The sequence below is a fragment of the Sturnira hondurensis genome, unplaced genomic scaffold, assembly GCF_014824575.4.
Source record: "Sturnira hondurensis isolate 20B ecotype Veracruz unplaced genomic scaffold, ASM1482457v3 Scaffold0005252, whole genome shotgun sequence".
Lineage (NCBI taxonomy): Eukaryota > Metazoa > Chordata > Mammalia > Chiroptera > Phyllostomidae > Sturnira > Sturnira hondurensis.
Genome location: NW_028077883.1, coordinates 5,975,218 through 6,002,716, shown reverse-complemented (window position 1 = coordinate 6,002,716; position 27,499 = coordinate 5,975,218). Strand labels below are relative to the sequence as shown.

The following is a 27,499-nucleotide window of genomic DNA, read 5'->3' as shown; positions in this document are numbered from 1 at the left end:
CACCTGCCTCTGGGCCTCAGCCAAGTTGAAGGGCAGAGTTCCTTCTTCCAGTGGAGCAATTCGTTCAATGTCCGCTATGGTCATCCGGCTTGGGGGTGTTGGGGGACGATAAAAAAAAAAAAAAAAAAAAAAACAAGCACAAGCAACAATAAAATACAACTTGATTAACATGTATATTACAGAATTTTAAAACATTCCCTTTTTCATTTCCCGTATTTCAGAGTTATCTTTTATTTGGTTTCTTTTTCTCCCAGTTTGCTGCCTTCCTCCTACCCCCACCTCCTAACCTCCTTTTATTAAGCTAATTTTTTTTAAAAAAGGGCCAACTTACCCCCGTGGCTCATATAAATCTGCTAACTGAAACAAGATGTCAACTTCCATGGGTGTAACCTGACCAAATTTCTGAGCTGCCAGAACAAACTCCTCTGCATGGAAAAAGAGTTAAAAAGGGAAAGATTCAAGAAGGAACAGCCACTAAATGCAGCATTAACTCGAGGCACTGGAATGAGTGAACATCACAAAACTTTATCATCATCCGTTGGAGAATTCGAGCCACCCCAAATAGGGCAAGAACTTCGGCAGTCCTTTCATTCATTTGGAAAGAGTGTGCAGATGAATTTCCCTAATGTTGACTTGAAAAGCCTGGGGCCATCTGAAGACTCGATAAAAGACACACGGCGTTATTCAGATGGCAGGTCAGGGAAAACTACGAAGCAGATATGAAGCTTCATATGCGTAGGTCCCAAGAGGTTATGTTAAGGAAGCAGTGGAATTCCTAAGCCAATTCTCTGTTTAAAAGAAAATCCCATTAAAAGGCTGGTATCTTGTTCTAAGACTGTAGACCAATTCACACTGTCACCAGTGGCAGTTTATGGAATTCCTCCTGCACTTCTGAAGCCCACTGTGGGGGCTGCCAACTCAGCCCAGGCTGGAGCGAGATCTGAAAACATTTAAGAAACTTTACACTGTTCCCTCACTCAGAGACTGTCTTTGGTTTATTGAAAACTTGCCAAAGATTGTTTTGTGTGCTTTTGTCTAATCAGAAGATGAAGGACACACATATGCCATAGGATCACTACATGTCAATGAAATTTTAAAAAGTCTACAATAAAACTTCTTGGTTGCCTTCTTCACTCTAATAATAATAATACACCAATATGCTTGCAGGTAAGAATTCAGATTCACTCTCGCTTACCCTTAGTCACCTCGACATCTTTCCTGTTGCCTGCCAGGGTGCTGTAGATCTTTCTAATGAGTTCCATGTTGTTAAGGAGCGAATTAAATCCATTAAAATAGGAGAAGCTGACTTGATGGGACGTGGTACCTCCAGCAGCCTCGAATAAGTTGAAAGTACGTGAGGGGGGAATAGAAATAAAGTATTTACAGAATGAAGAAGATTCAGAAGTACATATATCAATGCTAGTTTTGGAAGTAATCAGGCATGCATGTATAAGAAGAAATAGCTATACATCTTTTTCCTTCACATTAAAAAAAAAAAGCTACATAAATGATTTTTAGAAGTAACTGCAACTAATCATGACCAGAACTTGTACTCTCCACACACAATCCTAGAAAACTAAATAAATACATGTGTAGGGTTATAACAACAGCACCAGTAGTAATTTACAGAGTTCAAATTTCCATTGGAAATGTTTTATAAGTTTGTTTATTTCCTCTAATGAGCAATTCTTAGAGGCTTAGACATGTAAACCTATATCACACATGAGTGTGTGCTTGCACACACAAAACTGTATTACACCAACACAAACATACTATGAAAAGTAGCCAATCTAGCATTAATATCATGATTTGTCATATTACTTATAACTAGCAATAAATAATCATTTATGCACAGACTTCACAGTGGTGGATTGCCAGCAAACAGGCATGTTATGGTAAAATTATGAGATGCCATATGCTTTGATGGGGGTTAAGACTGGTCAGAATTCTGATAGTCAAAATTTGTAAGAAACCATATTTCTTAATAGGGGATAAGGGAAACAGACAACATGTCCATTATGAATGGAACTTCAGTTTGGGTTTCAAATTCTATCCTTCCCTAACAAGGCAAAATATTTTTATTAGGAAAGCACTTCTTTATAAGGTAACAACCACATAAATCTTCACTTAGTAACCATTTAGAATAGCTGACATGGGAGTTTAGAATGGAGCAGGGAAGGGGGTGGGCAGGAACGGGAGCTAGATTAACACAGTGCCAGAGTGGAAAAGGCCTTGTCGGAATACCACATTTCCAAAAACAGGCACCAGGGATAAAAAAGGAAAAGTGAAAATGTAGCCTAAGTTTTTGCCTATGGTATGTGCTGTGAGAAACCCAGATGATGGCGAAAACACTCAAAACAACAACAAAAAAAACTCCCTGGGATGAATGAAAAGATAGCTACCACATACTTAAGGGTACCCAAATCTGAGTGACCATCAGAATCGTCTAAAAAGATTAGGGTTAGATTCTAGGTCCTCGCCACCTGTAGATGGTGAATCCATAGATCTGGAAAGAAGCTTAGAATCTGTACTTTTTATAATTATCCATGGTGATTCTTATGCTCCGTGACCAAGGCTTGGGCACCACCACCACCACCACAGAAAGCTCCAGGACACTCTCTGGGGCCAGCAGGGAAGGACAGTGGCTGGATATACACCAGGATGGAAACTCCGCAACACAGCACAGCAGGGCTCGCTGCCTGTCGCATGTGCCACTGCCACCTCTACCCACACGCTGAATGAACCAGTAAATGTAACATTTAGAGTTTCTGTTCTGCTGACCTCACATATACATGTAGGTACACAATTTCAAAAAAATTTTTTTTGCCTTGGAGAATAGATAAAAGCAAAGATTAGCATTTGACATACCTCAAAATATAAAGCAAAATTAGTGCGAGGTCATAAATTTGTTTTAGCTTTTTTAAAAAACCAGTTCATATGTTTTCTTTAAAAGATTCCATATTGTCCAGATAACAAATTAACTTACCTACTAAAACTAGCCAAAACATACTGTGTCTTTAACTTTAGTAATGTATGCAATCACATTAAGAAAATGTTTGTTTTAAACAGAAAAACCTTATGTAAGAGTTGCTCTCATAATCTCCTATTCACTAAACTCATGCCAGGTGGAATAAATTACTTCACTAGGGCAAGTCACAACTTACAGCTACTAGACACTCTTCTACAAAAGGCGTCAAGACGTGGGGGCGGATGGTGACCATGATGTCTCGGAAGTCAATGGCTGTGACTTTGCCAGTCCTGGCATTGTCCCGCTGCACAAAGGCTTGCTTTGCATGCTCCAATTGTATTTCCTACAAAGAAAGAATGTAAAATAATTTATGTTTCTCACTTACTACAAATGACTGCTTAACTTCAAGTTAGAATGAAGAAATATGCATTGTATCTTGGTGTAAACTGGTTCACTAGCAACCCCCACCAAGCTACTATCTTCTTCCAAAGACAGAACTTTGTTCGGCCCAGTAAACATACCTTGGAAGTATATTCCACCTTAAATCTCTTACCCAAAGAAACCAAATCACTTCTGTGTTCTGGAGCCTGAGGACACCAAGGTAATGAAAAGTGGAATGAAGTTTGGTAGGCTCAGAGACCCAGCCAAACCCAGAGATGCAGATGATCCCAGACCAAACACCTGCAGGGACGTTACCTTTCTCCAAAGAAGAGAGAAATATTCCTAACAGTGACCTGGCGTAAGAGCTTGTGATGTAACAACAGACCGGAAAGGGCAGCTCTCCTCTGGAATATGCTAGTCCCGACAACACAGTACTTCTCAGCCCTGACACTAGTGGTCGTTTGGGCAGGTTAAGCCTTCATTATGGGAGGGGGGCTGTCCTGTGCACGCCTACCTTCTCTCTTCTATTAGATGCCAGTAGCCCCCTTCCTCCGAGGCCATGGCAATTAAAAATGACTTTGGAGAGGGCCATATGTCCCAAATGAGGACCATGGCTCTAGAATTAGGAATTGAATTGTACGTGGGCCAGAGGTGGCAAAACTGGAGCAGTATCATTGAAAAAATGTTTTAATTCCTATGATGTAAAAACAGGAAGCCCAATCTTAGATTCCGGTTGCTCTTCCCAGGGGTAAGGGTATACACAAAATGAAACAGCCTTCCAACAAAGGCCACCGCGTGCCACGTGGAAGCTTCCTTTTTATACGAAGCATGGCAGTCTGCCCACTTCCCAAATGGGCTCTCAGAGTGAGATCTCACCTCGATGGAATTACAAAGCATCACTGGTGTGACTCTCAAGGACGTCAAATTATTTTAATGAAAAGAAGTTTTGTTAGCGGATATCAGTAAATTAATTTTTTCAACTTTGGTGAGATGATGACATATAAAAACTAACTGTCCCTGTGAAGTAGTGGCAAGCTAAAGTATGGGAGGAATGACATGAGTCTGATCATGCCTGAAAGCCCCCTTCCCTTCTCCCCCAAAAGGAGGAGAGATGAAGGAAGACTGATGAAATGCTGATAATAACTAACGCTGGATACTGGGAAGATGGTGAGTCGCGTTCTCTCTACTTTTGTGTAGTTTTAAAATGCCCCCCCCCACCACACACACATTCAAAAGACATTACAATGGTGAGAATCAGTTCTTTATCCTATTCAAAGTCTTCTCAGCTACAGCATCTGCAGGGCTTGGTTAGCCCGTCCCCGCTGAAACTCCCTTCTGAGACAGCAACCTTTGTACTGACTCTCCCACTCACTTCTTAAATGAGAGGCATACATCAGCCTGACTCGGCCCTGGGTCCTCGGTCCTCAGTGAGAAAATCGGAGGACAGAAGCCCGACAAATGCTTCTCATTTAAGAAGTGACTGGAAGAGGCGAAGGCCTCCTCTCCCCAGGCCACAAAGATTTTTTAGAAGGCTGGACTCCCAGATCCAAATCTCTCCTATCTGCTGGACCACAACTTCTAACTGCCTAGAGAATATATCCATGTGAGTATCTTACAAAGGCCATAAAATTACACATCACTAAACCCATTATCACATGTCTCCCACCCAACCCTCAAACCTGGACCCTCTCCTATGTTCAAAGCTTAATAACTGGCATGTTGCTTTTCTGGTCACCCAGTCTAGAAATCTGTCTGTTTTAATTCTTCAAGCTTTCTTTTCCCCAGAGTAAACCAGTTATCAAATTATGTTATTTGAACCTTTGAAAGTTCACTCAAATGGGTCTTTTCCTTTTCACTCCTGATATCACTGGGCCCAGCCCTCCTCAGACGGTGTCCCAATCACTATCATAGGCCGAACTGGAGGCTGGTGATTCTGACCTCTGCGGCCCACCTCACACGCATCAACAGCTGCCTTGTATGACCTCGGCTCTGACCCCAATCCCCACCCCAGCCCCCACCACAGGAACTGCCCACAACCTTTCACCGTACAGAGCCCGTCTGAAGCACAGAGCTCGAGATCCTCCAGGGCGCTGCTCTCAGCCTTGTCCCAGCATCCCCTGCGCTGCCCTGCTAGACCTTCCATACATTCAGGCCCTGTCCATACTCTTCCCCCCACCTGGTGTTTACTGCGGCTTTTTTCCTAGCTCCTGAAATCCTACCACTTCCTCTGGGCTCAGCTCAAATGCCACCTCTTAGGGAAACACAACTAGGCCTCCGAACTGAAAATAACTGATCGCTTGGCCCCCTGCTTGAACTTCAGTGATGAGACTTACCTTTTTTAACTTAACATTCCTGCCTTTCTCCTTACCATTCCAGTTACTGCTCTGCTCATCCCAATTGTAGTGTAGGCAGAAAGCTTTAGATAGAGCAGGCACTCAGTATACCGTAGAAAAAATAAGATCGTAATATAAATACAAAGCCAACGCAATAAGCAAATCATGATCCATTGAATAAAAAAGGAATTCCCTATATAATTGCATCTAATTTAAGAGGAAGAAACCGACTGCTAAACACCCCGTAGTGAAGGACCACAGTATGTATTCAACTGAAAGGAAATGAACACAAACTCCTTTGAACTGCCAGACCCTGCTGAAGCTAAGCCAGGATTATTCTCAACAGTAGAAGGGGTGTTCAGTTACTTTCCTTTTCCCCCAAGTTTATAACTCAGAGAGAGCTGTAGGGACCCTTAGACCAGTATAACAAAAACAGCATCACTTTCCCTGGTCACCCCATCTGCTCAGAAATCAAGAAGCTAGAACACTAAGACCCACCCGTCCAGGCTGTGCAACGGGAAACGAACACCAGTGTCGGGCTTGGTGCCCACACTGCAGGATGGGGAGTGCATTTCTTTGTAAGGAGGGCGGTGTCACTACGCATGCCTGTGCCTGAACTTCTGCAAGTAAATATTTACTATCAGACATCCTCAATCATGGAACAAGAAAGCTCCTTGAATCCTAATGATGAACAACTTAAGAATGCCTTTCTACCCTGGCTGTTATAGCTCAGCTGGTTAGAGCACTGTCCCGTAAACCAAAAGGTCATGGGTTTGATTCCTGGTCAGGGCACATGCCTAAGATGTGGATTCGATCCCTGGTCAAGTGTATGTGAGAGAAAAACAGCCAGGGAATGGCTGTTTTTCTCTCTCACATCAATGTTTCTCTCCCTCTCTCTCCCTCCCTTTCCCTCTCTCTCTTAAAAAAAAAAAAAACCACCAAAAAACAATGAAAAACCCATTTCTGACAGCTCTTAAAGATTGGGTACATTATAAATTTCATGAAAAACAAGAAGCTAGATCTACACAGTTCTCCAGATAATGGGCTAGAGTGAAAACATTTAGTTAAGTGTTCCTCCAAACTTGAAAGTAACTTACTACTGATGTGAGTTGACTTCTGAAGAAGATCTATTTGTGTCATGACTGTGTCCTCTTCTGGGTAAAGAAAGGAAACTATTTCCTCAGTCGATACAACAACTGTGATAACAGCATTAAGTGAGCATATGTTACGTGCTGGACACTGTTCTAAAGCACTTTATAGTAATACACTCATTCAATGCTCACAGCAACCCTACGAGGTGGGTACCATCGTTCACCTCATTGGAGCGGTTGGGGGAAACCGGTCTCACTGACAGGAAGCAGCAAAGCTGAACTCCGAACCCAGGCAGCGGCACCCCCGATACTCCACAACACTTCAGAGACAGAGCCCAGCTAATGCCACTTGCAGGAACTTGATTATAAAGTTGACACCTAGGGACCTTAGTAGCTCTGAAAAGGTAAAATTCAACTTCCTTCTAAATTATTCTCAAAGGTGTAGATTTTTCAGTTGCCTATTTTCATGGGAAAACAATCAAATCCCTGAAACTTCCTCATCACGGCAAACGTCTTCGATGCGCTCAGAATGCCCGGACTGTTTGCCCGGCAACAGCAGAGACCACGGGGACAGAAACCAAATCCAAGAGGCTTTCCCTGGCCTTGCTCACTGTTTACTCACTGTCTCACAATCTCAAGAGACTGAGGAGAAAGACAAATAAGGAGGCCTGTGGGAGCTAACACATTGGTACTCTGTAAATACTTAATTTGAGAATGAATGACCTTGCAAGTAAACATCCAGGCTCCACACTCAGGGCAATGACTTCAAGCTCTCTGATGGCATCTTTAAAACTGTTTGAGAAAAACCTAATGTGCACTTAGGACCACAGAGACCCTGACAGTTACTAGATCTGAAGCCAGAGGGAGAAAACTGGGACAGAAAGTGTCCGATATGCATGAAATAGAGCATATATAGGATAACGTTCATTTCCAAAATGAAGGGGACCAGAATGGATAAACTCACCCTCTGTAGGCAGGGGTGGGGAGAACGATGGGAGGAGCAATAGTCACATTCAAGTATTTAAAGGTTAAAGGACTATCAGGAAAGAACCATGTTAGACAGGCTCTTTGCAGTTTTTAAAAAGAAATCAAATGAGAGAAAATATATGGATCAGGTTATAGAACAAAACACTGAAGTATTTAACTTCAGCAATACAATGGCTGACTACCTTACAAAGTAGCGGGTTCCCTCCCAGTCATTGGAAGTATCTGTTCAACTAAGAAACATATATCAAGAAATTTCCTTTCTTTTCTTTTATTTATTTTAATACGGGGGGTTATGGAAGCAATATGTTAGGATGACAAAAATCTTTAGTTTGAACCAGGGATGGGCAGAGCTCAAACATCAGTCAAGACACTCCTGGCTGGGAGGGCTCAGGGGGTGCATGTCCGCTTCTTACAGCCCCAGCCACGTTCACTACACAGGGTTTTAAAACTAGGCGTCACGCCTGACATGTACTCACTAAATGGTAGCTTTGATTTTTGTAGAGGTGAATGGTTTAAAAACCTCTATAAAGTCCTTTCCACGTCCTTTGAGTCCTTTAAAAAAATCCCAAGTAAGAAATAGAGGTTCTGCTGAGTAACTCTGAACCAGTCACAGGAACAGAGAGACGAAGACCAGATAGGGAGCGAGTAACAGTAACACCTGGATGTTCAGTTACTACGCACAGGCTGGAGGCTGCACCAGAAACTACAAAGACAGTATTTCAGCAGAGCCTCATGACTATTCTTCAAAGAAATAACATTATCTTCGTCTTACAGAGAGGATTCTGAAGCTCAGGGTGGTTAGGTAACTCATCCAAAGTCACACAGCCAGGAAGTGACAGAGCTGACAAGGTTTCGTCCGATTCCAACACCGAGATTTCTTAACTACTGACTTAAGCTGCCTTGGGTAAAATCGTAGTGAGAGGATCATAAGCAGACCTGAACAGATAACTGGAAAAGAGATTTAGAGAAAAGTTTTGGCGGTGCCTTGTATAGAAAAACGGAACAACATATATCTCAAAGAATTTTCACTACAAATGATGGGGAAGGTAAAAGAATCAACCACAAAGGGAAATACTTGAGGTGGGAGACCACGAGGAGGAGCTTAGAGTAGGATGAGTTTCAGTTACAAACAGAAGAAACGGAGAGGGACCGGCGGAAACGTAACTCTAGGAGAGGCAGGTAACGGGACTTCAGGGAGAAAACCTGGAAGGCTAACATTTGCTGTTATTAAGTGTTGCTATGCCCCGGGGACTGTTGTGTTTTCATACTCATCTCCTCGAACCCTCCCAACATCCTTATAAGGTGGACCCACCATCGCTTCTATTTCTCGGGTGGAAAAACAAGGTAAAGAGCAGCTGCCGATCATGAGACACGAAGGGCGAAACTAGATGCGCACCAGGCGGTCGGGCTCGGGAGCCACAGTATGAGGAACCTACTCGGCCTGCCTGTCCGTTCGTGGGGAGACCTATCAAAACCCAGAAGGAAAAGGTCAAACTGTTGTCGGCACAGATGAGATCATCCCACAGTGCGAGCAAAGAGCGGGCGGATGGCAAAAAAGGAACTGATCCCTAAATAAGCGAGTACAGACAGTAAAATTGAGGGCCTGAGACATCATGGGATGCCCAGAGAGCTGGGGCGATGGCAGGGCTCTGTAAACAGAGCCCTTGCAAGTGCCAGGTAAAGGGGTTCTCGCTGAACGCTGCTGCTGCTGCTGCTGGAGACAGTAGGGACCGAGGAGGAAGGGCTCCCCCTCGGCAGGGGGCCGGGGGAGGGGCGCCCGGAGGTCCCAGAGCAAGGCGCTGCACAGCCATCTCTAAGGCAGTTCTGCTCAAGCACAGGAAAAGACGTCCAATTTTCCTTTAATATCTGCCAGCGAACTGTTTCAGTTCCCTCTATGCCGTGCATAACGATTAACGGAATAGGCTCTTATTGCCACAGTTTCCAACTACTTCAACACACGCATTCAGATTGCTATAGGGAGAAAAAATCAAACTCTTCAAAATTGCTAGCTGTACAGAAATAAACATATACAGGGGTTACACCACTTTAGGTCTGACATTCACGCTTCTAATAGTTCCAGGCCTGTCATTTCCTTAATAATCTCCAATTTTCAAGTGGGTATATTTTGAATGCAAAAATTCCCTCCACCTCTATTCAGACATGCAAGTTTGTGCTTCAGCCTGAGAACAATTTACCAGGAATAAAAAAAAAATAGACCATATACCCTCAAAATAAGCAGCATATCCAGATGATTTATACCAAAAAAGACCCCTGGCTAGTTGGCTTTTCTCTGCTTTGTACAGTTTTAAAATTTAAAAGAAAATCTAAAACTTTAAAAAAAAGCAGCACAGAGTTATCAATAACAATCCGATTCAAAAGAACTCCCTCTTAGGGGTGGAGGTAGAAGAATTCTTGGGAAAAGGCAGGTAATTACTTATAAAAACAAGGAACAAAAATGTATAAAGACAGTATGCTTATAAAATTGGTATCACATTTAGCCCTGTTTCAAATAAAATCTATATTACATCAAGTATCAGTACTTATACACTATTTAATATGTAAATACCCACTTCATTTTCATTATCCTATGCTACTTTGAAGGAAAAAAATCTAGTTAAAATAAAGATCCACATATTTTAAAAAATAAAAATGGAATTCAGCAATGGGATAGGCAGAGAGACAGGTATTTCTGACTCTTAACATCTTTCTGGGCTCTCCACATTCAGCCCATGCGGACATCAGCTCACAAGGAACTGTGGTCCTCCGTTGGCTGGGCGGGGCCTGTGGAAGCAGGGTTGCGGCCGCACTGCAGGCAAGCAACACCTCAGAGGCCCAGGAGAGAGCTCTTCCCTCTCAATTTTCTTGCTCTTCTGATTTAATGTTTAACTTCACAGTGGGGACCAGCTGGGGAGATGCCATGCGGAGTGTTCATTTTAACCAGGATGTTACTGTAAAACCCTGCACAACAGGCTGCTCAACAAAACAGCAAGCTGACTAACGCCACGGACACAGCAGCACAATGAACGCTGATTTCTTTCTCCCTGAGAGTAGGAAATGCAGTGTGAATGCAACGTCCTGCCCCCGAGTCTCCAAGTGACCAGGATATCATCGCGTCTCGGGTCACCCATCGCCAAACTGGCAATGGCTTTCATTTGGACACAAAACACAGTCTACTCTCTTGGAAGCACTCATGGCGAACAACATTAGCCACTTTTGCTCATTATTTCATTTTGGAACGTCAAATGATGCTGTATGGATGAAACAGTAGCACAGCTGCATGGCAGGCCCCATCTGGTCCGACTTAAAATCAACATAAAAAGCATGCGCATGTTAAAAATGCAAATACAATCAAGGTCTCTGGCTACCAAAGATCCACAGTCTAGATAGTTTAACTAATACAGATGGCCATTTGAGGGACCACAGGGAGGCACAAATGGCTCAGGTTACTCAATCCGAAGCAAGGACCTTGCTAGTCACCCACTAACCTGTTTAAATAGCTGTGGCTTCAGCAAGTTCTCCTACAAGGGATTGTTTTTTGTTAACACCCAAAATATTCTATCAGTTCCAAAGCTCAAGAACTCCATGTCACCATGGTTGAAGGTTATTATGTTTTGTTTTGATTGATGGTGATGAGGAACAATTTCTTTTTTAACACATACAGCTTTGTGTGTTGAAAGGTTTGCCTTATTCCAGGACGCCGTGACAAATATAGTAGCAAACCATGAGTGACGGGGACTACAAAATCCAGACCACAGCTGACAAGGAGCAGTGACGCTGGAGGGACACGTGGCAACCACCAGCACCAGAGCTCTGTTCTCCAAGGCTCAGAAGCTGAACAATCAAAATGCCCTTTTCACACAGAAAAGATTTGGGCTGATCTGTAAGCCACGCTGACCCAGAAGCCAAAATAATCGTCAATTTGACTTCAGGACAAGAACCAAACTGAACAAGTTGTATTACTGGGATGAATATATAGGCTTTGGCATCCAACACGGTTGCCATGGGGATCATGTGATCTGATGTCAAGGGTCCTTACCAGCATGAATGGTCAGTCTGGAGCACCAGACACAGCTCTATCCCCAGGCTTTATCCTGAGCTCTGTCTACTGTGAGTCACGTCTCTTGAGTTTCATCATCCTTTTCTGACAGACAGACGACCTGAATAAAGTTATGGTAAACTCTCACACCACCCTTGTGATTATTAGAGTTCTCCATTGGGTCAAGTAACTATTCTTAAACACTGTTGGTTGAGAATTTGATGAAAAGCACAGATAATTTTTAGCTCAATTCCCTCTCAAGTCAGCTTTCCTGTTTCTTGGCTAACTAATGAAACTCCAACTTTAAAACCTAGCCTCTTCACCAATTGAAAGCATTGCTGATGTCTTGATGATTCTTCTTCCTACAGTGAGGATGAAGGCCTCTGGAAACAGAATAAATGTCCTAGCTTCATAAAATGGGAAACAGAATTGTTCAGAAATGCTCAGGTCTGCTGGGGCCACAGGCTGGGCTCCCACAGAATAACCCTAACTCCAGGGAGCTGAGAAGAGGAGGTGGATACAATCCAGCAGTGTGCATGTGAAAGGCAATTACACACTAAGACTGTCCTCATGAATACTTCTCTTCCTCTTCCTCCTCCTCCTATGACTCCATCCGATAAATCAGCACTACCACCCTCCTACTCGCCCAAGACTAAAACCCAGGAATCAACCATGAGTTCTGCAAATCCGTACTGACCTCATCCTACCACCAAGCCCAGTCAGGCCCATCCCTTTAACTTCTCTTGAACCCATTCACTTTGGCCCATCACCATTACCATGTAACACAGGCCACAGTTGTTTCTGTCTTGGATTGGAACGGACCTACTGGTCCCCCTCTCCTAGGTCAGATCCCCCTCCACATGACTTTCCACACAACAGCCAGAGTCACCTTTCTGAAACACAATCTGATCATGTTTGCCTCTCAGAGTTTGCCATCCATGTTGGGGTGAAGGCCTGAAGACCAAGTTCTGTACCTTCAACAGCCAGGGTGTATAGTCTAGACCAGCGTTTCTCAGTGTGTGGGCCATCTGGAACACCACGGTTCAGAATGCTTGTCTCAAAGGCAGTTCCTTAGGCCCTCTTCATATAAGGCCTACTGACGCAGACCCTAGGTGGGGACAGAGGCCCAGAACTGGGCCTTTTAAAATAATCACTCAAGAAAAATTTTATATAACATTCGATAAAACACTGTTAGAGACAGGAAAACTAAAATCAACTTTAGTTCCACTAGTCTCACCGTAAACAAATCTAGAACTTCTCTAAGCTTCTGTGTGCTCACCCTTCACACAGTAACAACAGCAACAGGCTCCAAAGGTGAGTGTAAGGACAAATACAAATCAGAGCACTTTCTAAGCTGAAAAATGCTCTGAGAGGTAGTTAATAGCAGCAGCTTCCTAGTTAACAACTACACTGGATTTGAGAGCAATCCTCTGTTTTTCTATTCTGACATGGGAGACACTAGAAATTCCTATGTGTAGATTATATTAAAATTGTAAGAATTATGTATGAAATATATACCTATGATTATAAAACATTATCAAAAAGTAAATGGAAACAACAATAATACAGATCCCTACTATGGATTTTTCAATGATCATATCAGGTAATTAATTGGGTTGGAGTCAAAAATGTTACATTTCTAGCAGCACATGACTAGACACGCCCATTCAGCAGCACAGCCCCTTCCAGGAACAGAAGCTAACCCTCCATGGCCTTGGCCTTGGAGACAGTACACTATAGTGGTAACGGCACCATATTTTTAAATCTATCACATGTCTGTGATCTTGTTATGAAAGAAGCTAAGTTCTAGAACAGATTCTCTGTAGTAGTTTGGGGTACACCTTTGGGAACCTAATGAAAACCATAAGTATTTCCCCCCCCAAATTAGCTATAAATGAAAAATTTTACCCTAGAGTCTGTTTATTCTTTTTTATATAATAGGGTATAATGATAATTACCTCTCAGGGTTTTAGGGGATGCTATTATCAGAAAAAGAATATTTAAAAGCACTTCATAAATTGTAAAGATTGTTATGATTATTACTTTTTGTTGAGAATGACTCTTAGTACTGACTCTACAGAATAATTTGGCAGAAAAGTTTGAGAACTTTCCCTTTGTGCTCACAGTTGCCTACAATGTCCACGCAGTAAAAAGCGGACCATGGATCTGAATAAACATGTCTCCAAACAAGATATACAAGTATCCAGTAAGTACATGAAAGATGCCTAGCATCATCAGTCATTAGGGAAATGCAAATCAAAATCACAAATGATATATCACTAAGACAGCTCATAACGAGAAAGGCCTCGATCTCCTCAGCTGTAAAACAGGGCAGTTAACTGAATGACCTTGGTGTCTGCCTGCTAAGTCAGTACTCTGGGTGGCGGCTCTAACCACACTCTTTATGGTAGTTTCAGGTTTATATGTGCCACGAGGGTTGATGCTACAAAGAGTAACCTTGGAGGGTATACTTTTCATACCTGTTTGTGGTTGCTCCTTTGAAGCTGTCTGGCAGTAAAGCACAGAAACCACCCTCAGATTTTACAAGTGCCTTCAAACTTGTTATCTATTAACCTCTTGGCACCCTGTGTAGGGCCTCATGGCAAATCCTGCACCCTCAGCAAACGTTTGTTGAATTGGGTGGACTGTTCCATGTGAGTAATAATCACAGGACAAAAAATACTGCCAAACAGGGCAGACTTTTACGTTACTACCAGTTGTGAACAGGAGTTCCAGCAGATACACACAGGAAGATGTCTCCAAATTCTTCTCTAAGTATATTGGTTTTAGTAGGTTAAACTGCATTATTCAACTAGCCACCATAGAATTAGAGCTTTCCTCTAGGATCGGAGAGAGGTATGTGGACAAGCTCATAGGATATTTATAACACACATGCATACCCACACAGAACACTGCATTTTCATCCACACACACACGCTCACTTTCGCAGGGAAGTGGAGGTGACAGAACTGGGCACGAAAAGCCAGCTGCAGTGAAGGCGGAAGGACAATGACGGGCTGACAGGCCTGTGGCCCCACTCCCTTCTGAACACCTCCCCTAGGAATGAGACTAACACTCTAGAGAAGAAGGTTTGCTTACTTCAACACTGTAATTCAGGCGCAAAGTATAAACAAGGCAAGTTTAGCTCAAAAAAATCAACTTTACCCACTTTACTCATTTTATATCCAAAGTATAGAAAACGACATACCAGGTCTGCACTCAAGTGATGCCCGTGAGCAGTGGGTGGGCAGCTTGTCCAGACCGTGCACCGATGAACCTGTGAAGTCCTCACAGCCATGCAATGGCTTGTGACAAACTCACACTTGCTCAGACAAAGTCACATGTTCAGTAAAGGAAGAAAAACAACCTGACCTTGCAGAGAACGGCACTGCCCTCCAATCACAAACACGAACATACAGAAGCCCAGGTAACACACCAGTGTGTGAGGCTGCACCTGGCTGCAGCCAACCTGAACCACCTTCTAGCATCTTTGGTGGGATGGAGCAGCGTTGTCTCTGCACAACGCTCAGGCTCCCTGAAACCACAAGCACTTCTCAGCTGTTTCTCTGGCTGCAACTCTTCCTCAGCGGGTGACAGGTAGCAGCATGCACGGTGGCCGTTCTTTCACATGTCAAAGAGCCACGTGTCTGCTTTCATGACCCTGGCACAAGCCAGGGGGCCAGTGCCATGTCTCTGAGCCCTGCTCTATAGCAGAAAGGCAGGTGCATGCTTGACAAAGCAAGGGCCTGAAACATAGGACATTAAGTTCACGTATGCCTGTAAGAAGTTCCCTGAACCCAGACAAGTGTGTAAAGGAAGCAAACAAAACATTTAATTGGGGGCAGTATGTGTGTGTGGGTGGGGGGGGGCAGTGACCCAATTGTAGACATCAAAACCAGCATTCCATTGGCACGTATATAAGTCCATCATGATACATCCCTTAATTCCTTTACAACTGGGCTGAGACACAATAGCAAGGCCCTACCTGGGATAATTATCCACAATAACCACTTTAATCTATAAAAGTTGAGCACTTGCATTTGGGCTACAAAGTCAAAATCATGCCATGCAAAACACAGTGGGATGGACCCACTTGCTATTATAGAATGTAGTCAAATTCAAGTGAATGCCCTACAAGATGAAGCTGGAAACCTCATCAGTAATCCCTGAGTCACCTAATCTTAGATTCCAGCTTCTCTACGTCTCCAGGAAGGCCCAGAAGCCACCGTGAGTAGAGTACACGGCCGACTCAATTCAGCATAATTGATATTTGCTTAAAGGAAAACGTGATCAGTCTCACTACTGCTAACATCCCATTAAGACTAAAAGTTAATTAGGCTGTATTCCATAAAGTTAATTTGAGGCATTTGTCTCAATAACATTATTGTAATTATTCCTCATCAAAATGAATACCACCTCCTACTGCGCGCCAGTATCTTGTATAAACAATAGCAGAAATCCAACTTGAATTCCATTCTCCACTTGAGTTATTTACACAGGTTTGTGTTAACAGAGAACTGCACATGGGGATTCATAGACATTCATGTGTTTTTAAAATACTACTAAAGCAGGTTTAAGGTATCTTGTTTTGAGTTTTCAAAGGCCAGGGAAATAAAAGCAAAGTAAACAGCACGACAACTTCATATAGCATAACAAGTACCATTACAGGTCAAAATGAGCAGCTCCTACGAAAGCCAAGCTATTCCATAAGCTGGCGCCCGGGAACAGATGCCCCAAAACACTGGACAAATGAGCACACGGCACCCTGCACGTGCGTGTCCCTTGTGTCCTCCACCCCACCCCGCATCTGTGTTTCCACACCGCTTGGAAGGCTCTTACAAGGTCTTGGGCACACAACAGAAGCAGGGACACCAGGGCACCCACTCACGAGATTATTGGTGACAAAGAACAGAAGGTGGGGACCCCGGCAAATATACACATAGCAAGCTAATCCCTGTTAATGACTCTTTTGAAAATACTACATTTAGTAAAATATAAAATGTAATTATTAGAGAAACAAAAGAAATGCCTAAAAATCCAAAAGATCCAGTGAGTGGTTTGTCATATAGATACCACGTAGGTATTCACCTCTGGCGGTTGATGTTAATGTCACAGTGAAGACATTTTAAAAAGTATGCTTCAGAGAAAAATTTAACTGTGATCATATTTGCTTACTCCTCTTCCACTGGCATCATCAGTGGTCCAGTGATATGATTAAAAGGCAGGGGAGGGGGAGGGTGGGGGCAGGGGGAGCTCAGAGAAAGGCAGGACTGACTGCACCAGGTACACCCCAGAAACGTCGACGACTCCCACAGTTTAACCCTGGACACAGGCAGCAAGTGTCCTTTCAACAGTGACTCTCAAACTTGGTGGCACATTAGAAGCACTTAAGAAGCTTTAAACACCCTAATGCCTGGGCCATCTGCCCCTCCTCCCAACCTCCAATCTAATCTAATCTAATCTAATCTCTAGAAGTGGGACCTAAGCAACAATAGATTTTAAAGTGTACCAGGTAACTCCAACACGAAGCCAAGCTCCAGACCCTGTGCCTAGTCTAGGAAAGGTCTCAGACAAAATGATACTGCTGTTAGATGCTAATGATGATAGGCACCTATTTCGCAGAGGAAAACAAAATATTGCTAAACAGTAGCGGAACTAGTCGTAAATCAAGAATTCCAGTTCCAGTTTTGTCCCTCCGCACTTACATGGCTTCTGGGCAAAAAAGGAAATCACTTGATTTCCTGGGATGTCAATCTGCGTTCCTTTTAAAGGTAAGGGGTTCTACACAATCTGTACTCGCCCACTGAATCCCGTGGTTTTACACCCTGATAAATAGAGAAACACTTTCAGATGGGATGATCTGGCCTGGAGGCAGAAAGTTTGAGGTAAATCCGGATCCCAGTTTTACTCATACGCGCTTTTCAAGAACCAGACCCACCAGCAAAAACTGAGTGAATTCCGCATACGTCAGGCGTCTCTTCCGTTCTTTTCCAAAATGCAGCTGCACAAATTCCGAATCCCAGTCAAAGGGGATACGTTGGTGAATTGTAGTCTGTCCAAAAACTTGCTTAACGTCCTCTGAAAACAGAAAAGGAGCGGTGATTAAAACAAAGCCAACCCAGTTCGACCTTATAAACCTATTAGATGGGCAGTGTTACTTTCTTCTTATAAAGAGTAACTCAACTGAAAAAACACACACAGATTATAAAACCATGGCTGAAAGAAAAGTCAGAATCCTCAGGGAATTGGCTAAGAAGTCAAAGTTAATAATCCCATCAAATAAAGGAGAAAAAAAGAGATACACACACACTCCTAAAAGACGGTAGGAAACCAGAGTAAGAAGCTATATATCTAATACTATAATCTCACGTTTTGTTCCAACAAATATTATTTTCTAGGCACACATAATATAATTCAATCTTTAGTAGCAGGAAACATATACAGGGGTGGGCAAAAGTAGGTTTACAGTTAGTTGTGAGTACACAAAAGTTTATTCTTGTATTATTATTTATTAATCATTGTAGTATTTGTATTACAACCCTAAACCTCCTTTGGCCAGGCCTTGTACATACAGAAACACACATGAAGCTACAAACCTTAAATACAGTCCTTTACTGAGTTACTGAAAAGTGTTTTTGAGGATTTAGAAGTCGGTTAGAAAAATCTTCAAGCATATATTCCACAGCACTCAGACCCTGTTTGCGCCTTAGAGATTCCCAGTCCTTAGCAAGCCCCACTTGAAGATAAGGGTGGTGGGAAGAAAAGGCAGCAGCCCAGTCCTTGAACTTTACACAGCATCCGTTTAGCTTGGCAGAAGTTCTCAAAAGGTCCCAGTTATCTCACGCTACGATGGCCTACCAAATGTGCTATTAAGGGTTCCTCACCGCTTTGTTTCTGCTACAAAACTGTAAGAGGACTGACAGAGGAAAAAAACCCAACAATATGAAAAATCTTACTTTTTTTTTTAAAGCTTCATGTTTTTATTGACTAGCTTCCTCCTCCCTGCAGAAGTGTGTGTTTGCAGGGTAGAGGGAATACTGGTTATTATTACATTAATGAAATTTGTCCTGGCCGTCAAAACATTAAGTATAGCTACCAAACCTCTTATTTTTATGAGCAAACTGTGCCTGATACTTAAAAAAAAAAAAAACCAAAAAAACTCTGTGTCTATTCAGAATAAGAAAAAAGAATGGAGTTCTTTGGTCCTCTAAAGGGTGCCAAAACTCTGGCACATGTTTCCACTGTTTCCCCCAAATTTCCTATTTCCACACCCATTACACCCACAAGATTTTATTCCATGATTTTAAAGTTTCCAAAAATTTTTAAAGTCTTGCCATGTAGAAACAGTAGTGCCACCATCAGCATAAGCCTGGGTGTGTTTGCACAGAGTAGGTAGTAAAAATCAGAATTATGCCAGGCATAAATTTTAGTAAAGGTGGCAGAAAACCTCAGACTGGCCCTCACAGTAAAATGAAAAAGTTTTAAAGGGCAACCCTCAATTTCTTTGGATTTACTCTGTCTTCTCTACTTTGGGGGTGGGGGGAAGAGCCAGGATAGAAGAAAAACAAAGTGAATCAAGAATCAGGGTTTAAAAAAGAAAAAGAAAAGGAAAGACTCCCAGAGGATCTGGGCAGGCTTGAGGAGTGGTCTTCACCGAGATGAATTAAGCAGAAGGAGACACCACAGATTCCCTTCGGCTCTGTCACTCCTGGGAAGAAATCACTGAACTAAAATTCAAATTGCTTGGGTCATGGTTTTCACAGCTACTATACGTGTGAGTCTTCAGCGGTGAAAACAGATATTAACCTTGATACATCGCTCGTTACCACGTCTCCGTTTCCACAGCTCTCGATAAAGCAGCCCAAGTGAGAACTAGGGCGGGCTCTCGCAATCGCCTGATCTAGACTAACCAGTCATCCATTGAGAGCTGATGTCCAAATGACCAAGGTGTGATCAGAGAAAAAAACACATTTTTTACACTACAAATAAAATGTCACTCTATGGTAAAATTTTAGAGAAATGATATACAAACAAAAATGGCCTTCTGGCCATTTTTCTGTGTTCTGGTGAAATAAATATTTGTCAAGCATTCTGATGAAATAAAGCTTTAATGTAATAATCACTGGATAACTGTCAAAAATGATGTCCTTCCTTTTCTTGACCTCTCCTGTAATGTCCTGCAGAATGCAACAGAGGCTGTTAACCAAATATTGGCATGTAAAGCTAAGGCATTAATTATGCATTTTTATATTTATATGGTCTAATGTGTAAATATAAATTTAATTTACTCAAAAGTTAGTGAATGAATTTACAATGTGACTCACCCTCACCAACAATCTCACTTTTCCAATTAAAAGAACCAACATTTATGACTTACTAGAGCTCTGACATGAATTCAAAACTGTGAACCCTGATCCCTAAGTCCAGAGCCTGTTCTGCTGTACTGTAGACTACGGCTCGCCTCTGGGGCAGATGCCGCCCTCAAGTATTGAAACCTAGTCACACTAGAGAGCAATCAATACGTGACCCCTAGGACACATCTCAAGTCTCCAGGCAACCCTACAGACCTGTATTATTATAATAATGTTTTTAAGACATCTCTCTAGAGTATGTATTTATATGCAGCTATGTGTGTGACTACACATATTTATTGTATATCTTTTCTTTCCACATAGATTATTGGCATCTTGAAAGCAAAGGCTGTATTTTTCACTTCCGGTTCTCCCACTGTGGCCGCCCCATGGAGGGCATTGAGCGACTACTCACTAAGTAGTGGTTGAATTTAAATGAGTCAGAAAAGGTGTATATCACAACCGTGTGACAGGTTAAGGACCATGGTTTTAGCCCTTTTAGGTACCCAACTTTCCACCTTACTGGGGAGCTATTCCAGCAGTCATTTCCTCAGGTTTTAGCGAATTGTCAGTCTTGCCCATAAAAGCCTCAAGCCCCACTCCCAGGGTCACTCCAGTCTACTGGGGCTGAGAGTCTGCATTTTAACTGGTGCCCCAGGGTTTTCTGGTGCAAGGGTCCAGGACCTCACTCTGAAAAACACTGTTCTGAAGAGTGATGGAAGGGTTAGAGTCACTCCTAATTTTTAAACTTCCCAATAAAACACAAACATGTAAAAGGAAGGTGGTAGGACAGATTCTCCAGAGCGGCCAATGTGATGCGGTAATATGGAAACACAAGGCCACCTGCAGATCCAAGAAGACACGCAGGGCCGCCACGTGGTGCAATCCAGAGAGCGGCGTCTACCTCACAGCCTGTGTGACCGGTGCAACCTGGAGTGGGACAGCCTACAAACCACCTGACTGCTGAGATGAGGCCCCATTACCAGCTGTCAGCTGCCCTCACATCTGGGGGCAATGCCAGTCCTTAACTAGCTGTCAACTGCGAAGGAGCACGGCTTATGAACACTAAGGACGAGGCCCTGTGGGCAGTGGAAGGTTACGGGAGACATGGTGCTGCACCCAAATCAAAGCCACGTGAAATGACTGAACAGCAGACCCAGACAACACACTGTGTGGAGCACTGCACTGCAGAGGTTCCTCATGGCGAGGAAACAATGTCAGGAGGGACACATTACAGGCTGGAAGAAAAAGGCTTCTTGGAGAAGGTAAAACTTGATGTGTGGGTCGTGAAGGCCGGGAAGGATTTATTCAGATGGACCTGTGAAAGAGTTTCTCAGTGAAGAAAAATAGCCTAAGGAAGGGCTCGTTTCATTTGACGTGAGTTGAGTGTTTCATCAACACTTTGGGCCAGCGTCACCTGGGGTCACTGAGACATGCCAGATCCTGCTCCAGGCAGTCCCAGGCGTTGGCACCACTTGCCATCAGCAAATATCATTATTTTTAAACCCCGTGCACTTGATGTCACTTTTATGGTGACGAAAAGGTTGTCATGGGACTCAGAAATCAGAAATTAAAACGAAAGTGACTTGCAAATGCTGCTCTGTACTCTGGCTTCCATAGGAAATTCCATGAGCTTTACCATGAAAAAGTTCACAAGTCAACCTCAGGGCCATGCTGTCATTAAACTTTACCTTGACCTTTCCAAACCTCACTTGTAGTCCTGGAGAGAAAAGAGGAAATCCAAAATACTTCAGACTTTTTAGTTATTTAGTTCAGTGCACTATAACTATAACTCATCAGCGGATTGCTTTCAAATAAGCATTACTTGGTAGATTTATCACTAACTTTTAAAAAAATTGGAATCAGGTCTCTCCTCACCTGAAACACAAGGCCTTAAAAATCTTGCCCTGATGTTGAGGTCATATAGGCCAAGAAGCTAAACTGAATTAGCACTGGAATATGAATGAAGCACTAAATATATATTTTGGATATTTGAAGTCATATTTTTCATAGCTCACCCAATTCTCCTGAAAGTCAAAACACATTACAATGCTTTCCTCTCACCCTGGCTGGAGTGGCTCAGTCAATTGAGCAGCAGCCGGCAAACCAAGCAGTCATTGGTTTGATTCCCAGTCAGGGTGCATGCCTGGGTTGCAGGCCAAGTCCCCACTAGGGGGCACATGAGCCACAACCACACATTGATGTTTTTCTCCTTCTCTTTCTCCCTCCCTTCTCCTCTCTCTCAAAATAAATAAATAAAAATCTTTTTAAAAAAAGAATGCTTATCTCTTAAAGTATAATCATTGTTATTTCAGTTTGCGCCAAACAAATTATGTTTGGAAGTTCCCACAACATACCAAGTAATGGTGATATTATTTAAAACAAGACTTCACCAAATAAGCTCAAGAATTCTTTGAGTTTATTTGTGGGACTTTACTTTCTCTGCAAATGTTTCAAGCCTACAAGTCTGCTGTATTTTTCTTTTTAGATCACAAAGATGATTACAAAGTGGCAATTGTTTCTTTCCTAAATATAACCTGAAAGTCAACTAATTTCCCCTAAGTTAATAAATTTCCCAGGCTACAGAATATGGTTGTAGAAGAAAGACTGTAATTTTCAAAAGCTAGGTTGCAGACGACACGATCTTGCATATAAAAATTACTAAGGGACCCACTAAAAAACTATAAATGAGCCCAGCAAGGTTGAAGGATATGAGATCAATATTTAAAAATCAATTACATTTCCATACACTAAAAATAAGCAACCCCAAAAATGAAATTTAGAAAATAATTCCATTTAAAATAGCATCACAAAGAACAACAGACTTAGGGATAAATTTAACAAAAGACATGCTAAACCTATACTCTAAAAGTTATAAAACACTGTTAAAAGGAAGTAATGAAGACCTAAATAAACAGAAAGACATTTCATGTTCACAGACTGGAAGACTTGTTACTGTTGAAATGGCAATACTCCCCAAAGTGATCTACATGTTCAGTATGAACCTTACCAAACTTCTATCTGGCTTCTTTGCAGAAATTGACAAGCCGATCCTTCCTAAAATTCACATGAAAAGTCAAGGGACTAAGAAGAGCTAAAACAATCCCGAAAAAGAAGAACAAAGTTGCATTTCAAATTTACTACAAAGTTGCTGTAATCAAGACTGTGTGGTACTGGCATAAAGACAGACATACAGACAAATGCAACAAAACTGGGAGTCAAGAAGTAAATAACCCCTTGCATTTATGGTCAGCTGATTTTCAACAAGGCTGACAAGGCCATACAATAGGAAAGATTAGTCTTTTCAACAAGTGGTGTGGGGACCTCTGGATATCCACATGCGGAAGAAAGAAGCCAGAGCCCTACCTCACACCATACGAAAAAACTAACTCAAAATGGAGCAAGGACCTAAATAGAAGAACTTAAACAACAATGCTCTTACAGGAAAACACAGGCAAAAGTCTTTGTGACTCCTAATTAGGAAATGATTTCTTAGACATAACACCAAAAACATAAGCAACAAAAGAAAAAAAACAAGTAAATTGGCCATCAAAATTGAAAGCTTTTGTACTCCGAAGGATACCATCAACAAAGTGACAAAAACAGCTGTGGCCGGTGTGACTCAGTGGGCTGGGTGTCATCCCACAAGCCAGAGGGTCATCTGTTCAATTCCTAGTCAGCACGTGTCAGGGTTGTGGGCCAGGTCCCCAGTTGGGGGCGTGCAAGAGACAGTCGATCAATGTTTCCCTCTCCTCCCTCCTTTCCCCTTTCTCTAAAAATACATAATGAAATCTTTTAAAAAAACAAAGTGAATAAAACAGACTACAGGATCAGAGAAAAATTTTGCAAATCATATTATCTGATAAAGAACTCTGGAACATACCAAGAACTCTCTCAACTCTATAAAAAATAATAAATCACCCAATTTAAAAAATGGGCAAAAGATCTGAGTAGATATTTTTCCAAAAAAAGACACAGAAACGTCCAATAAACATATCTCAAGATGCCTGGTATCATTAGCCATTAAGGAAATGTACATCAAAATCACAATGAGATACCACTTTACCTCCACTAATAACAAGTGTGGGGTGAGGATGCAAAAAAAAAACAAAACAAAACTGAAACCTCCACACACTGCTGGTAGGAATGTAAAGTGATGCAGTTGCTCTGGAACAGTTTGGCAGTTTTTCAAAAAGTTAAACATGGTTACCATCTGACCCAGCAATTCCACTCCTAGGTACATAGCCAGGAGAAATGAAAACATATGTCCACACGAAAGCCTGTACACAAACATTCATAGAAGCATCATTCAGAGTAGCCAAAAAATGGAAACAACCCAAATGTCTGTTAACTGAAGGATGGATCAACAAAATGTGGTATTATCCGTAACATGTGATACTATTCACCAATAAAAACGAACATGGTACTGCCACAGGCTACACTGTAGATGAACTTTGAAAACATTATGCCAAGAAGTCAGTCACAAAAGAGCACAATAGTGTATGATTCCATTTATATGAAATGTCCAGAATAGGCAAGTCCACAGAGACCAAAAGCAGATTACTGATTTCCTAGGACTGGAGGGAATAGGGGGAAATGGGAGGCAAGGTAAGGATTGCTAAGGCACGCCGTTTCTTTCTGGGGTGCTAAAATGTTCTAAAATTGACCGTAACAATGGTTGCACAAACCTGCAAGTATACTAAAAATCACTTAATTATACTTTAAATGAGTGCAATAAAGCTACTTTTAAAAAGCTCAGTTCTGCCTCTTACTAATGAGTGACATCAGCCCCATTTCTTACAGACTCAAATGACTTTATTCAATCTGTGAAATGAGAACATATGTATCTTAAAGGGTTGTTCTGGAGCTAAACATGCCTAGCACAATGTTTCCACATAGTAGATGACCATTAAAATGGTAAAATCCCAAAATCTAAAGTCTAAATTATAATGAAAGATGTTTTCCGAGCACCAAATATTTACAAATGATACAAAAAAGAATCAGGCACAGTGTGATTTGGAAGTATCACAGTTTATACATTTCTCAAAAAGCAATAATTTTCCTCAAATATTTGAAATCCATCCTTCTCTTAGCTCATATATTAACATTTTGAATAAAAAGTGTTCAAAAACTAAGTAATTTTCTATTATGTTTCTGAAAGTATGAAATTAAGAAAGATTAAGAACCTCCACTCTGTGCTCTGAAGATCTTTCAGATAACTAGAAATATTTAATTGGCAAATTACTTGCACATGCCATTAAGTGGTTAGACTGAATTTGTTTTTACAAATTCTATGGGCTCTTATTCTTAACCTCCACCACACTGTAATCTGAAATCATCAAGGTCTTCACTTATGCAAATTTTAACTTTCTATGTTTTTGTTTCCATACAGAGTAACTAAATTAATGCACTTTGATTTCCAAAAGATTCACTTTTTGAAGCTGCAAATCAACGGAAACAAGTTTCCCATTAAAATAAAAAAGGTTCATCAAGCTATATTATCTCAAACGCTGAACCATAATCCCTCTCACGGATCCTAAAAATTTCATTAATACAATAAACACAAAAGGGATGTTTCTGTTAAACCCGAATGAAAGCAACCGCCTCGAAAGCAAAGGGAGAGTGGCTGAACAAGCCGCCCTTTCTCTCTCTCAGAACAGCTTCTCTGGGGTGCTTTTCCCAATGTGTGAGCTCGAGTCCTCATGGAAAGTTGTGGTTTCGCTCCAAGGGCAATAATATTCCACCCCGCTGATATGGTTAACAACAGCTCATACGGCCATCGTCTTTTAAGCAGGGAGCAAAAGACAAATTGCTGAATTCGTAAGTTAAATGACATAATGGAGTAAGTGGATGCAGACCTATCTCTACTGCCGCGTGCTCCAATAGCAAGGTTGCCATTTCAAACCCTTTTGACAAGTGCCTTTTTACATTAATCACAGTTAAGGGTCTGAAGAGGAAAGAAGTATTCTGGCTACAATTCAGACTTGCTCAAGGAAGTTCTAGGGGGAAAATGGGTGCCATTAAAACGAAGTACGCACAGAACAAGTACCTCACACAGGCAGCCCTTCTCGTTAAAATGGAGTTCACTCTAAGCCCCCGTAAACTTTTTATTATTATTATTCTGAACATGTAGTTATAGCCGTGAAAAGTAGCTTTCGCAAAATAAGCATCCGCACAGACACATGGCACACATACACAGGCAAGGTGAACTGAGTGTTATATTCCAGTCTATAGGTAGTGTTGGCCTATGTAAAAATCAGGGCTAATTTAAAGCTCTTCCAATTCTGTACTTATGAAGAGGAATGGAATTCCCCTGAAATGAAGTCATGTGACATCCTAGAAAAGAACACTGTCCCTTCTAGTATGGCTGGAAGACAAAGTTGTGATTCCTACAAAAGCAGTCAGTCACCTCCCCACTCAGGGCCCGTTTTCACATCCAGGCAAGAAAGCCATGAACTACACCAGCTACTGTTCAGTTGCACAGTGAACCACGTTCCCTTGGGGAGCTTGTTCAAAACATATTCCCAAGCTCTGTACCCCGAGACTCTGACTCAGCAGATCTGAGACGGAGCCAGGGAGCCCCCAGTTGTAATGAACACCTCCATGCTACTACAGTGAGAACCCACGGTCTGCTTTCTTGATAAGAACTCTTCCTATTCTAAAGCCTGTAGATCTATAAATCCTACTTATAGATCATAGTAGTGAATGCTGGCTAACAACAACAAAAAAGGTTAAAGTCCGGCAGGAATTTAGCATTCAATGTTCATCTCTCACGTGCATTATCTAAACCAAAGGCACGAGCGGCAGGTCTGTCGGCTATAAAAATTATTTCCAAATGCAGAGTATAAATGATTACCAGTTATCAAAAGGAGGTCAGTTAAAATGGTGTTTGGAGGCATGTAGCTGGCTGTGGTCACTCTCCAGATGTGTAGGCTTGCTTTAATCAGCTGCTGTGTTAATTATCGTTAACTTTCCTCACCACTAGAAAAGAACACAACCAAAAATCTCCAACCCTTTGAAATGCTTCAAGTGGTATGAAGAATCCTAATTTGTTCTCTAAATGTAGGAATAGTATGTATATTGTTTAAAAAAAAAACAATTTTCCATGGTATTTTCCTTAGCTGGATGCTATCAAAAATAATTTTCTTGCAAAAACATTAATACACATTTAACCCTATATAAAGGCTCTCAAGAGCAGAGGTAATACAAATGTATACCCACAGTGGTACCATATTAGTGGATAATTGTTTTACTTCAATTAAAATGTCTAACTGTACACCTCCAACATACACCTGAACGGTAATTTTCTCCAAGAACTTCCAGGATGCTGTTGATTTTGTTTCCTTTATGGA

The 27,499-nt window shown here is 41.9% G+C and overlaps 1 protein-coding gene across 2 annotated transcripts in view; it reads right to left on the bottom strand.

Annotated features, from left to right (window-relative positions):
• SLC25A13 (solute carrier family 25 member 13) overlaps positions 1–27,499 on the bottom strand; it is a 168,548-nt gene that overhangs the window by 65,067 nt on the left and 75,982 nt on the right. For both annotated transcript variants that reach the window (XM_037046438.1, XM_037046437.1), the window contains exons 5-9: positions 17,735–17,874; positions 3,165–3,311; positions 1,196–1,334; positions 332–425; positions 4–88 (exon numbers count right to left, since the gene is read on the bottom strand). In XM_037046438.1, coding sequence (XP_036902333.1) covers positions 4–88; positions 332–425; positions 1,196–1,334; positions 3,165–3,311; positions 17,735–17,874 — 605 coding nt within the window. The remainder of the gene's footprint in view (positions 1–3; positions 89–331; positions 426–1,195; positions 1,335–3,164; positions 3,312–17,734; positions 17,875–27,499) is intronic.